The sequence below is a fragment of the Arvicola amphibius genome, chromosome 4 (genome assembly GCF_903992535.2).
Source record: "Arvicola amphibius chromosome 4, mArvAmp1.2, whole genome shotgun sequence".
Taxonomy (NCBI): domain Eukaryota; kingdom Metazoa; phylum Chordata; class Mammalia; order Rodentia; family Cricetidae; genus Arvicola; species Arvicola amphibius.
In genome coordinates this window covers 67,649,203-67,661,837 of record NC_052050.1, presented here as the reverse complement: position 1 = coordinate 67,661,837, position 12,635 = coordinate 67,649,203, and the positions used below count along the sequence as shown (strand labels likewise).

Sequence of the window (12,635 nt, the reverse complement as noted above, 5' to 3'; positions counted from 1 at the left end):
GTCAAAACTTCAAGCTTATTCTTAGCTATGTAGTGAACTGGAAACCAGCCCGGACTGTGTATATGTCCTTTTGGGGGGTTTATTTTTTGGCTTTATTTATTTTTCATTCATTTTATTTATTTTTGTATATAGGTGTTTTGTCTGAATATATGTTTGTGTATAACGTGTACAGTGCTTCTAGAGACCAGAACAAGTCGTTGGTTCCAACAGAACTAAAGTTACAGAGAGTTGTGAGCCATCATTCAGGTGTTTGGAATGGAACCCTGGTCTTTTGGAAGAGTAGACAGTGCTCTTCAGTGCTGACTTATCTCTCTAGTACCTAATTCCTAATCTCACTGCCAAGTGTTGAGATTACAAACCTGTGCCACCACACCCAGCTCTGCAGACAAATTAAAGCTGCAGAAGGAACCTACCCATCTTGAACTCTATCATGATGTTTTATGATTGTGTGGCCCCCAAGAATGTCCTTTTCCCAAGGCCGGGCATTTAGACAAAAGCCCCCATTCTCTCAGAGGCTTGAAGAGAAAGTTCCTCTATGCTAAAAAGGGAGTCATTCTCCTGATCTCTGGCAAGAGGAAGCTTTGGCTCTTCCGTTAACATATGGCTGTCGGGCTGGAGAGATGACTCAGAGGTTAAGAGCACTGGCTGCTCTTCCAGAGGTCCTGAGTTCAATTCCCAGCAGCCACATGGTAGTTCACAACCATCTAGAATGAGATCTGGTGCCCTCTTCTGTCATGCAAGCAGAACACTGTATACATAATAAATATCTTTTTAAAAACAAAAAACATGGCTGTGGTACCCATTCCCTGAATGGCTGCAGTGGTCCCAGGACCACAGCGGGCCACAAAGGCAGCCAGTCCCAGGCAGGGAGCTCCTGATTGGCCTGCAGGCCATGAGGGCCAGCGGGTCCTAGGCAGGGAGCCAGTCCCATGAGGAGCCACAGTCAGTCTGTGAGAGGCAGACAGATGGGTATGCCATGCAGAGTGAGGTTGGATATTTATTTAATGGGTTATGGAAGGGCAAGGAGAAAAGGGAAAAGAGCAGAGAGAGAGGCAAAGAGAGAGAGAGAGAGAGAAACAGAGAGGGTGGGGGAAGGGGAGAAGTGGGGAGAAGGGGAGAAGCAGAAGATGCCTCTTTGGGAAAGAGACGAAAAGGGAAGAGAGCTCAGCAGAAGATCTGCCTGCCTAGGCCTTGGACAGGGAGGGAGTGGTTGGGGCTCTCTCTCTCTCTCTCTCTCTGTTTGTTTTTCAAGACGAGGTTTCACTGTAGTTTTAGAGCTTGTCCTGGAACTAGCTCTTGTAGACCAGGCTGGCCTCAAACTCACAGAGATCCGCCTGCCTCTGCCTCCTGAGTGCTGGGATTAAAGGCTTGGGCCACCACTGCCCAGCCTAGCGAGGCTTGTCTCTTAAAGGGACAGGAAAGACCATTACACTAGGCTCCCTCAGTCACAAGCCCCCACCCCACCCAGCTCATAAGTCTCCTTTCTCCGGTTCCCATTTAACCTTGGGAATCTTTGCCCTGCCATTCTCCTTGCTTTCCTAGGAAGCAGCCATGGCAATTTGAAATAAACTTTTCCCCTTTTCACCCGAGGAATGGTTTTTTTGGTTTTTTTATTGTACCCATTTTCATTTCATGACCACTCTGTGAAATATCTCACAGCAGAAGGATGCATTGTAACTTTAGGACTCTGAGGAGCATGAGCAGCTGCAACTAAAGAGACTTGGTTATAACCTTTAGTGTATTTTGCTTCCAAGGCTCTCCTAGAAAGTGGAAAGCCAGGTATGGTGGTGCATGCCTTTAATCCAGCACTCAGAAAGCAGAGCCCTCAGGAATTCAGCACTCCGGAAGCAGAGGCACACAGACCTCAGTGAGTGAGTTCCAGGCCAGAAGGGGCTACAGAGTGAGATCCTGTCTCGAATAAAATAAAACAAGGAAGGAAGTAAAGAAAGTGGCTAAAGCAAGCAGATCTCACTTTCACTCCAGGTCCCACTCCATCCTCTAAACCCAGAGCACCTCATTCATGTCCTAAGGCCCAAGGGATATGCCCATGTTCCTTTTGCCTGCCACTGCTATTTATTTATTTGTGTTAAAAGATTTTATTCATTTAATTAATTTATTTATTTTTTATTTCTTTCCTTTCTCCCCCACCCACAAACAGGGTTTCTCAGTGTAGCCGTGGCCATCCCAGAACTCGCTCTGTAGAACAGGCTGGCCTCAAACTCAGAGATCCGCCTGCCTCTGCTTCCCAAGCGCTGGGATTACAGGCATGTGCCACCCACCACTGCTCAGCTTGAGGTTTCTTGAAGTTACAGCAACTAGTTGTAAAAAAGAATGAAAGGATTAAAATAGCCAATTTAAAACTATGCTATAAACCTTGAGGGAAAAGGCTGGTCCTGAATTGTAGAAACAGTAGAATGACTTTCCCTCACATCTTTTCAGCTATCTATATATCGATCAAATGATTGAACTATTTATTTTTTTTCCTCATTTTTTTATTCAAGATTTCCATCTCCTTCCCTCCTCCTCCCTCTTCCCTCCCCTCCCTTCCACCCATACCCCTATTTATTTTTGAGGAAAGATCTATGTCCTAGAACTCACTCTGTAGACCAGGCTGGCCTCAAACTCACAGAGATCTGCCTGCCTCTGCCTCCAGCGTACTGGGATTAAAGACATGCGCCACCACTACCCTGCTGTAGAAGTTTTTTTCCTGAGACAGGGTCTTATATAACCCAGGGCTAATCTCAATGTCATTTTATAATTGAGGATGACCTTGAACTCATGATCCTCCTGCTTCTACCTTCCAAGTGCTAGAAAAACAGGTGTTGTTAATCCCACCCGGCACTACCACAATTTTGAACCAAATTTGAAGCACACTTGATCTTATTGGGGTTCACCCAAGAGCTGGTTAGCAACTGTCTCCTAAATTGGGTTAAATAGAGAAGCTCAGGAATTTATTTCTTGGCCACCTTTTGAGGAGCAAAATCACAAGTAGTTGCAAAACAGGTTTACAGAAGAGTGACAACAGGCCAGTAAGAAAGCAGATCTCAAAAACCCAGAGATTAGGGATGGCCTGGGAGGGTCAGAGTATTTTCAAAAACCAGTCAAGGTCATGGGATGAGGCAAGTCTGGCTCCAGGAAACAGACTTAAAAACAGCCACTCAGCTCTTATAGTAAATGGGAACTTTTTATTTATTTATTTTGGTTTTTCCAAACAGGGTTTCTCTGTGTAACCTTGGCTGTCCAGGTACTCACTCAGTAGACAAGGCTGGTCTGCCTCTGCATCCCAAGTGCTGGGATTAAAGGCATGCACCACCACTGCCCAGTTTAAGAACTGAGCTGGTTCAGTGGTTAAGAGCATTCACTGCTCTTGCAGATGTGGGTTCAGCTTTCTGCACATCATTCGTAACTTCCATTGCAGGCCATCTGTTGCCTTCTTCTGACCTCCTCAGCACCTGGCGTGCATACAGGTGATGCACATACATACATACAGCAGGCAAAACATTTATACACATTTTTAAAAGTCTAATAAATAGCCAGGCTATGATGGCTCATGCCTTTAATCCTAGCACTCAGGAGAGAGGGGCAGGTGGATCTCTGTGAGTTCAAGGCTAGCCTGGTCTACAAAGCAAGTTCCAGGACAGCTTGTTTCACAGAGGAACCCTGTCTCAGAAAACAAAAAAGAAAAAAGAAACCTGATAAATAAAAAAACAGACAAATACTGGTCCAAACAGATCTTTGGGGGGAAAAACAAAAACAAAAACCCAGAATGATCTCGTCATGGTGATGCACACCTCCAATTATTTTGTGGTTTTTGGCTTCAGGAGGCGGGGTAGAGACAAGGTTCTTGTGAGTAGCCCTGGCTGTCCTGGGACTTGCTCTGTAGACTAGCCTGTCCCTGCTTCCAGAGTGCTGAGATTAAAGGAGCAGGCCACCAAAGCCCGGCTTTTTGTGTTTTGTTTATTTGTTTGTTTTGAGTCAGAGTTTTACCTCAGCCTCGAGAATGCTGGGATTACAGGTTTTCTGAACACTACACAATTCTACCCTTCAAGGCCCTAATCATACTCATACTAAACACAAGGCACACATTATATAACACACCAGCCAGTGGCCACCCATCACCCCTGCTGTTGGGATGAGCCCGTCTGGCTCCGCCCACGGCCCTGGAGGTATGAAGGCTCCGCCTCACCCTCCGGAGTTTCCCAAAAACCCGTGCGGCAGGCTCCGGCAGCTCCAAGATGGCGACTCCCATGCATCGGCTCATAGCTCGGAGACAGGCGTAAGTGAGACGCCCAGTGGGTTCTGCGGGAGGCGGGGGTGTGTGGAGACGCCAGTCAGCTCCGCTAGGTAGTGAGCTGGCGCGGGCCGCGGGACTGAGCGGGCCCTGAAGAGTCCGAAATGGGTCAAAGAGTTGTTCGCTGGGTGGTTTATATTCCTCTGTCTGCCTCAGACATTTGTCAAGGGTAGCCTGATGCGTGATCCCACACCTTAACTTCCGAGGACCCAAACTTTTCCCACTTCTCCCTCCGCAGCATTCCTCGTCTCCTTCCTAGAAGTAAGCCTGTCTACAACACCTTTACTCGTTTCCCACCCACCGCCTCACTTTCTGCGGTTCCCTCCTTCAATAAATGTTAATTCTTTTTGTACCTGCCACTCCATGCCAGGATTTCAGTGTGAAGGTGTAAGGACACGCAACTTGTAGTCTAATTGTGGAGCCCGTTAATACTCTGAACAAGTACAGCTGGTAGTTTAAAAAGTTTTGTCGAAAATAAGAGGCTGTGAGGGAAAAGAGGGAAAGATCCTCTTCAAGTTAGTTGGACTGGAAATACTTTAGTGGAGGAATGACATTTAAAGACCGATGAAGACAGATTAAAAGATAGCGGTATTGTTAAGGTTAATAAATTTCCACTTTTATTTAATTTCTCTTTTATCTGGTAAAATTTTTGGGAACTTGATGGCCTATAGCACTTCATTTAATTTCCCGTGCTCTCACTCTTGTGTTTTGTTTTTGATTGGTGTTTCGAGACAGGGTCTTTCAGTGTATGGCTTAACTCAGAGGTCCCCCTGCCTCTGCCTTCCCCGTGCTGGGATTAGAGGAATGGCCCATCATCTCCCGGGTTTAAACTGTAATAATTTAAACGTGAGACTTCACATAAGAAAGGGGAGTCTGAGATGAACCTGTATTATCTGTCCTTAGCAGACCTGTTATCCCACTTTCTTTTGTCATTGGGCACAATGGTTATCATATAGGTTTTTGGTTTTGGTTTTGTTGTTTTGTTTGGTTGGTTGGTTGGTTGGTTGGTTGGTTGGTTTTGGTCTCCCAAGAGAGGGTTTCTCCACGTAGCTTTGGAGCCTGTCCTGGAACTAGCTCTTATAGACCAGGCTGCCCTCAAACTCACAGAGATCCGTCTGCCTCTGCTTCCCTAGTGCTGGGATTAAAGGCTTGTGCCACCACCACCACCTGGCTTAATCTGGTAGTTCTTAAGAACTAAATTCTTTTATTTATTTATTTATTATGTATACAATATTCTGTCTGTGTGTATGTAATGGGGCACCAGACCCCATTACAGATGGTTGTGAGCCACCATGTGGTTGCTGGGAATTGAACTCAGGACCTTTGGAAGAGCAGGCAATGCTCTTAACCTCTGAGCCATCTCTCCAGCCCCCTTAAGAACTAAATTCTTGCTGGGTGGTTGCGCAAGCCTTTTATCAGAGCAGTCGGGACGCAGAGGCAGTCTTTTTTGGGCAGTGGCGGGACACACCTTTAATTCCAGTATTCAGGAGGCAGATCTCTTGAGTTATTTACTGAGCTACTTCCAGCATAGCCAGGGTTACAGAGGGAAACCCTGCCTCAGAAAGCTAACTGGTGGAAGTACATTTACCCTCTGAGCCATCTCCCTACCTGTTGAGCCTTTGTTTTGCCACACTGTCTTTTTTTCTCTTCATTTGTCTGTGAATGTTTATATTTTATATTCAAAGAACTCCATTCCTCACTATATTCGCTGTCCAAACAGTCTGTTTTCTAGCGCCTTATTAGACTTCTTGAATGCAGGGATAGTCAGAGCAGTAAATATGGAGAAAGACTGGGATGATGATAATATGTAATAAGATGGGCTGGGGGTGTAGCTCACTTGGTAGAGTCTTAGCCTAGCAAGTATAAGGTTTTGGGATTGATCCCCAACATATGGGAGGAGATGCAAGATGATCAGAAATTCATTCAATTCAAAGAAAGAAAGAAAAAGGAAAAAGGGGGAAAAGGAAAAGATAGAAGGGACCAGGTATGGTAGGCCATGGTTTTGATCCTAGCATTAGTTCAGAGCTAGCCTGACCTACATAGGAAAAGTTCCATACCATTCAATGCTGTATATTTTAAGAATGCTAAATTAAGTTACTAGGGTCCCATTTCACCCATTTTCTCTCTCTCTTTTTTTTTAAAGATTTATTTATTTATCATGTATACAATGTTCTGCCTCGATGTATGCCCGCACGCCAGAGGAGGGTGCCAGATCTCAGTACAGATGGTTGTGAGCCACCATGTGGTTGCTGGGAATTGAACTCAGGACCTCTGGAAGAGCAGCCAGTGCTCTTAACCTCTGAGCCATCTCTCCAGCACCCCCATTTTCTCTCTTAAACTTGTTTTTTTGGTTCCAGACTTAGGCTATTTCAGTGACAGGATGGCTTTTCAAGTCAGGGTTTCTCTGTGTAACAGCCCTAGCTGTCCTGGAATTCACTTTTGTAGACCTGACTGGCCTGAAACTCAGAGATCTACCTGTCTCTTTCTCCTGAGTACAGGATTAAAGGTGTGCGCCACCAAGCCTGGCAAGACCTCATCTTAAAACAAAACCCCCCAGCAATGTGATACTCATCCTCTGTAGGGCCATGTGACAGTGGTATGTTGGATTTCTCAAAACACCAAAAGTTAATGGGAAACTGAAAGGAAAATACTTTTTATGGAACCAATACCTGCTTGCTTTTGACAAAAGCTGTGATTTATTTGTTAAAAACCTGACTGTTGGGCCAGATGTAGTGGATCATGCATGTTTTTAATACCATGATTCAGCCGGGCGATGGTGGCGCACGCCTTTAATTCCAGCACTCGGGAGGCAGAGGCAGGCGGATCTCTGTGAGTTCGAGACCAGCCTGGTCTACAAGAGCTAGTTCCAGGACAGGCTCCAAAGCCACAGAGAAACCCTGTCTTGAAAAACCAAAAAAAAAAAAAAAAAAAAAAAAAAAAAAAAAAAAAAAAAAAAATACCATGATTCAGGAAGCAGAAGCAAGTGGATCTCTGTGAGTTCAAGGCTAGCCTGGTCTAGCAAGTTCCAGATCATCCAGGGCTACGTATGAGACCATATATCAAAAAAATAAAAATTTAAAAAAAGGAGGAAGAGGAGGAGGAGGAGGAAGAGGAGGAAAAACAGCTGAGTGTTTTCTAGTTAAATGTCAGGAGACTTGCCAAGCAGTGGTGGTGCACACCTTTAATCCCAACACACAGGAGGCAGAGGCAGGCAGATCTTTGAGTTTGAGGACAGTCTACAGAGTGAGTACCAAGACAGCCAGGGCTATTATAGAAACTCTGTTGAAGAGGGAGCTTAATTGTGTGTGTGTGTGTGTCTAGGAATAGAGATCAGAGGAACTTGTTGGAGTTCGTTCTCTGCTCCTTCTACCACATAGATCCAGGGATCCAACTCAAACCTTCAGGCTTACAGGAAGCACCCTTACCCTTTACCCACCTAGCCATATCCCATCTTAAAAGTGTTTTAAGGGGGGGCTGGAGAGATGGCTCAGTGGTTAAGAGCATTGCCTGCTCTTCCAAAGGTCCTGAGTTCAATTCCTGGCAACCACATGGTGGCTCACAACCGTCTGTAATGAGGTCTGGTGCCCTCTTCTGGCCTGTAGACATACACACAGACAGAATATTGTATACATAATAAATAAATAATAAATAAATAAATAAATTTTTTTTTTTAAAAAAAGTGTTTTAAGGGGTTAGGGTATATCTCAGTGGTAGCATTTGCTTCGTGTGTATGGAGTCAGCCCTGAGTTAAATATCTAGTACTACAAAAAAATGAAGTAAAATAAAAATCTGTATTCTTTACATTCTGAACTAAAAATATTGTTCCAAATGCATCATTACTGGAATGGAAAAACTTAACTTTTGGTTTTATATGCATCTGTCTGGCTTTGAGACAGGGTCTTGATCCTTAGCTCAGGCTAACTTTAAACTCACAGCCCTCCTCCTACCTGGCCTGAAAAGTGAAGGATTATGAGCATGAAACACCATGCTGGGTTTAGAGGAGCCAAGATTTGTTCTGTTGAACAAATTTGTTCTGTTGCGTGCACTGGTCCACTTTACTGTTGCTGTGTCTATCAGAGTAAATATCACTTTATACTTTATGCTTTTTCAGGTCAGAAAGTGTCGCAAGATAAAACTTCTAAGGCATCTTCTGTTTTTTCTTTGTAGTGAAGCCAATAAGCAACATGTAAGATGTCAGAAATGCTTGGAATTTGGACATTGGACATACGAATGCAAAGGAAAAAGAAAGTACCTGCACAGGCCTTCCAGAACAGCGGAGCTGAAGAAAGCTTTAAAAGAGAAAGAAAACAGATTCTTGCAGCAAAGGTAAGTTTATGTGTGGTATCCGGAGGAAGTTACCCAAATATTTACAGAATTGATTAGGGGCTCAAAGTTCCATTATAATACCAATTAATTATTTTATTTATTTTGCTTTTTAGAGATTGTTTCTCTGTGTAACTCAGGATGGTCTCAAATTTGTAGTCCTCCTGTCTCAGTGCCTTGAGTCCTGGAATTACAGATGTGTACCATTAATCCAATTTATACTAGTATTGGCTGATTTTAATGAACGGTTAGTTTACTCTGTGTCAGACACTTTCCTGTGCTTTTCACAAGTATTGGCATATCTAACCCTCTAGTCTCTACTAGTAAGGTATCTATTATTTATCACAAACAGTATATGAGCTTGTGCCCATCTGTAAGTTTCTCTCCAGCTCACTAGACTGCTCTTTATGATGTTAGGGAATACAGCCTTGAGTTTCTGTGGAGTTTTTTGTTTAAACAATAACTAAAATTTTGGTTAAATTTGCTCTTGTAAAAGTATGAAGTGACTGTGTATAATTCAAGGAACTCATATTGCAGCTATTGTGCTGTTACTTGCCTTGCTTGTTCAGTAATTAGCTCAAGTTCTAAACAAAAAGACAAACCTGCGTCTTCAGTCATATGACGTGCACGTGATTGTTGTTAAGCATGAAGTCGACCATCTGTACTGTGTACTCTTTCCCAGGGGCTTCATTTGATTATAGCAAGAAATCCTTTGCCCTTGAGCATATGTAATGAAGAACAGAATGTTCTGAGACTAACAGGATTTTAAAGTCACCCTTATTAATCATAGCTTTTGTTCCCTTTATGTCCTTTAGCATTGGAGAGACTAATGCAGAGAGAAAGATCAAGAAGAAGAGGTAGGTGTGGCTTTCCATGATACTGCCTGGAGGGAGAAAGATTGGGTCTGAAGTCTTTATTCACAATTTTTTTTTTTTTTTTTTTTTTTTTTTTTTTGGTTTTTCGAGACAGGGTTTCTCTGCGGCTTTGGAGCCTGTCCTGGAACTAGCTCTTGTAGACCAGGCTGGTCTCGAACTCACAGAGATCCACCTGCCTCTGCCTCCCGAGTGCTGGGATTAAAGGCGTGTTTTTTGTTTTTTGTTTTTTTTTTTTTCAAGACAGTTTCTCTGTGTAATAGTCCTGGCTGTCCTGGAACTTGTTTTGTAGACCATGCTGGCCTCGAACTCAGAGATCCTCCTGTCTCTGCCTCCCAAGTGCTAGAATTAAAGGTGTGCGCCTCACTGTCGTATTTTCTAATACTTTCCTCTTCTGTGGAACTTTCCAGCTCCATATTTTGTAGAATCCTTATACCTGAAAGTATTAAATAACTACCTCCTCTTGGCCTAACAATAAAATATCTAGGTGCAGCAAGGGGGTTCTTGCAACCACAGAGCTAGGGAGGTAGAGATAGGTGGATACTGGTAAATCAGTGAGCACCCAACCCAGCCTAACCAGTGAGCTCCAGGCTCGATTGGAACCTCTTTAAAAGTATAGAGCAATGGAGAGCATCTGATGCTGACCATATACAGATATGCATATTGGCCTGCATTTGAATACAAACACATACCACATAAACAGATATATAAATAAAAATGTGTTTTTGTTTTTGGATTTTTTAAAAATATTTATTTATTTATTTTGCCTCTTCAGAAGAACAGCAGGAAGAGTGAAAATAAAATGTTTTAAGTCTGGGCATGGTTGTGCTCACTATATATAGTCCTGGATTACTTGGAACTGGTTCTGTAAACCAGGCTAAACTCAGTCTCAGAGATCTGATTGCCTCTGCCTCCCAAGCAGAGTTTAAAGGTATACTCCACCGTTCCTGGCTTATTTGTTTTGGTTTGGTTTAGTTTGGTTTGATTTCTCGAGACAAGGTTTCTCTGTGTAACAGCTCTGACTGTCCTGGAAATCTCTTTGTAGACTCAAGAGATCCACCTGCCTCTGCCTCTCAAATACTGGGATTAAAGGCATACGCCACCACCGCCCAGCTTGTTTGGGTTTTTTTTATTTGGTTCTGCTTTTGATTTTTAGATTTATTTTATTTACTTGTATACATATGGTGCCTGTGGATGCTAGAAGGAAGCAGTGGATCCCTTGGAGCTGAAGTTAAAGGTGTTTCTGAGTTGCCAGATTGGGTGCTGGGATCCAAATTCCAATTCAAAACAGTAAGGCTTCTAAAAGACTGAGCCTTCTCTTAAACCCTTGTTTACTCTTCTGAGACTAGCTCTCACTCTGTAACCCAGGCTGGTCTCAAACTCTTGGTGATCCTTCTACTTCAGCTTCTTGAGGATTCCAGACTAGAACCACCATGCCTTGTTTTTCTTTGTATTTGTGTGGAACGGATTAGCCTCGAATTTAGCGTGTAGCTGAACTCCTAATACTCCTGCCGGGGATTGCAGGCATGTGCCAGCATGCTCAGTGTGGCATAGTGTGGGAGGTACACCTTGTTAACTCCGAGAGAGTTGCTGAAGTGATGAGAGCTTGTAAAATGGGGAGGCATGGGTCCCAGCAGTTAGTCAGTCTTCGATCACCGGGCCTGGGGCTAGTGTGCAGGAGCCCAGTGGGAGCCTTTTTAACACTGTTAAATGTCAGCTTCTCACATGTGCGTGCTGTGTGTCACTTGAATAGGTCTAAGAGTGTCACGAGTTCCAGTACCTCTAGCAGTGACAGTTCGGCCAGTGAGTCTTCATCAGAGAGCGAGACATCTGCCTCATCCTCCTCAGAGGACAGTGACTCAGACGACAGCCGCTCTAGCTCCTCCTCCTCAGTTTACACCTCCTCGTCTTCCTCCTCCTCGGACTCAGACTCGGACTCCAGCTCCTCCAGCAGCAGCAGCAGCAGTACAGAGAGCAGCTCTGATGATGAGCCGCCCAAGAAGAGGAAAAAGAAATAGAACTCTCCCTACACTGGACTAATGGACCAAAAACATCAGTTTGACTCACAGGGGAACTGAAAACATGCTCAAGCAAGCAAGTTAGCTGGTCAGCTTGTTAGAATTCAGAACTTTCTAAGTATTTGCCATTGTATGAAATATTAATAAAAGATATTATATATATATATAGATAGATAGATATAAGACATTTATTTTAGGAATGAATATTGTGTTCTTGCTGTTTTTCTTTTCTTTTTCTGTTTTTTTGCTATTTTTCTGTTTTTCTTCTTTTAAAGATGAGAGGGTTTCTCTTTATAGGCCTGGCTGGCCTGAAACTCACTATGTAGAAGAGGCTGGCCTTGATTTTACAGATCTACCTGTTTCTGCTTCTCCTAGAAATGTGCCACCATGTTCAGCTTTTGTTGTTGACTTTTTTTCCCTAGTATTTTAAGTGTATCTATAAAAACATAAAGCTGAAAACTAGGAAATCTGTTTCAATGATAAGGCATTTTTTCTGCCTGTGACCTGGATACTTTATGTGGGTATGTGGTAAGGAGTATATAGGACAGGCTTTGAAGATACCGTATCAGAATATCAAGAAGTTGCTCTTTTTGCTGTGTTTCTTATGTGAGATTTGATACATTGTTATAGCAATTGTAGCTTTCCTACCGTTAATAAATGTATTTTTTTTATGTTTGTGCTCAGAAAGTTATTCTGATTTTTCTATCCTGAATATATAAATTCAAGGAACGTAATACAGTACCTTGGAAGGTAAGTTTCAAGTTTTTATGTTTGTTTTTTGTTTAACATTTGTGTTTGTATGTGTGTTTATGTACATCACACCTGTGTGAGAGCATGTGGAGGCCAGAAGGAGGCGTCAGACCTCACCATAACTGGAACTACAAGCAGTTGGCAACTGCCATACAGATGCTGGGAATCAAAGTTGGGTCTTAGAGCAGCAAGTGCTCATAACTGCTGAGCCATCTCTCCAGCTCTGTAGAAAGGAGCAGCAGGGCTGCATCCCGCCACCCAGCTAGCTTTACACCCAAAGTAATTACACGGAAACTGTATTCGTTTAAACACTGCCTGGCCTATTAGTTTTAGCCTCTTATTGGCTAATTCTCACATCTTAATTAACCCATTTCTAATCTG

The 12,635-nt window shown here is 43.3% G+C and overlaps 1 protein-coding gene across 1 annotated transcript; it reads left to right on the top strand.

The window, feature by feature from the left end:
• Positions 1–4,215: 4,215 nt before the first annotated feature.
• Zcchc10 (zinc finger CCHC-type containing 10) lies at positions 4,216–12,191 on the top strand. The gene is made up of 4 exons (XM_038327596.1): positions 4,216–4,276; positions 8,459–8,617; positions 9,430–9,471; positions 11,240–12,191. The coding sequence occupies exons 1-4, from the start codon at positions 4,236–4,238 to the stop codon at positions 11,502–11,504; spliced, it is 507 nt and encodes a 168-aa protein (XP_038183524.1). The 5' UTR covers positions 4,216–4,235; the 3' UTR covers positions 11,505–12,191.
• Positions 12,192–12,635: the final 444 nt, after the last annotated feature.

Bases quoted from the DNA above. Each gene is read 5' to 3' on its own strand.
- Zcchc10 (XM_038327596.1), top strand. From the start codon at position 4,236: ATGGCGACTCCCATGCATCGGCTCATAGCTCGGAGACAGGC. The intron at 4,277-8,458 runs GTAAGTGAGACG...TTTTCTTTGTAG, and splicing joins CTCATAGCTCGGAGACAGGC to TGAAGCCAATAAGCAACATG. The intron at 8,618-9,429 runs GTAAGTTTATGT...TATGTCCTTTAG, and splicing joins AACAGATTCTTGCAGCAAAG to CATTGGAGAGACTAATGCAG.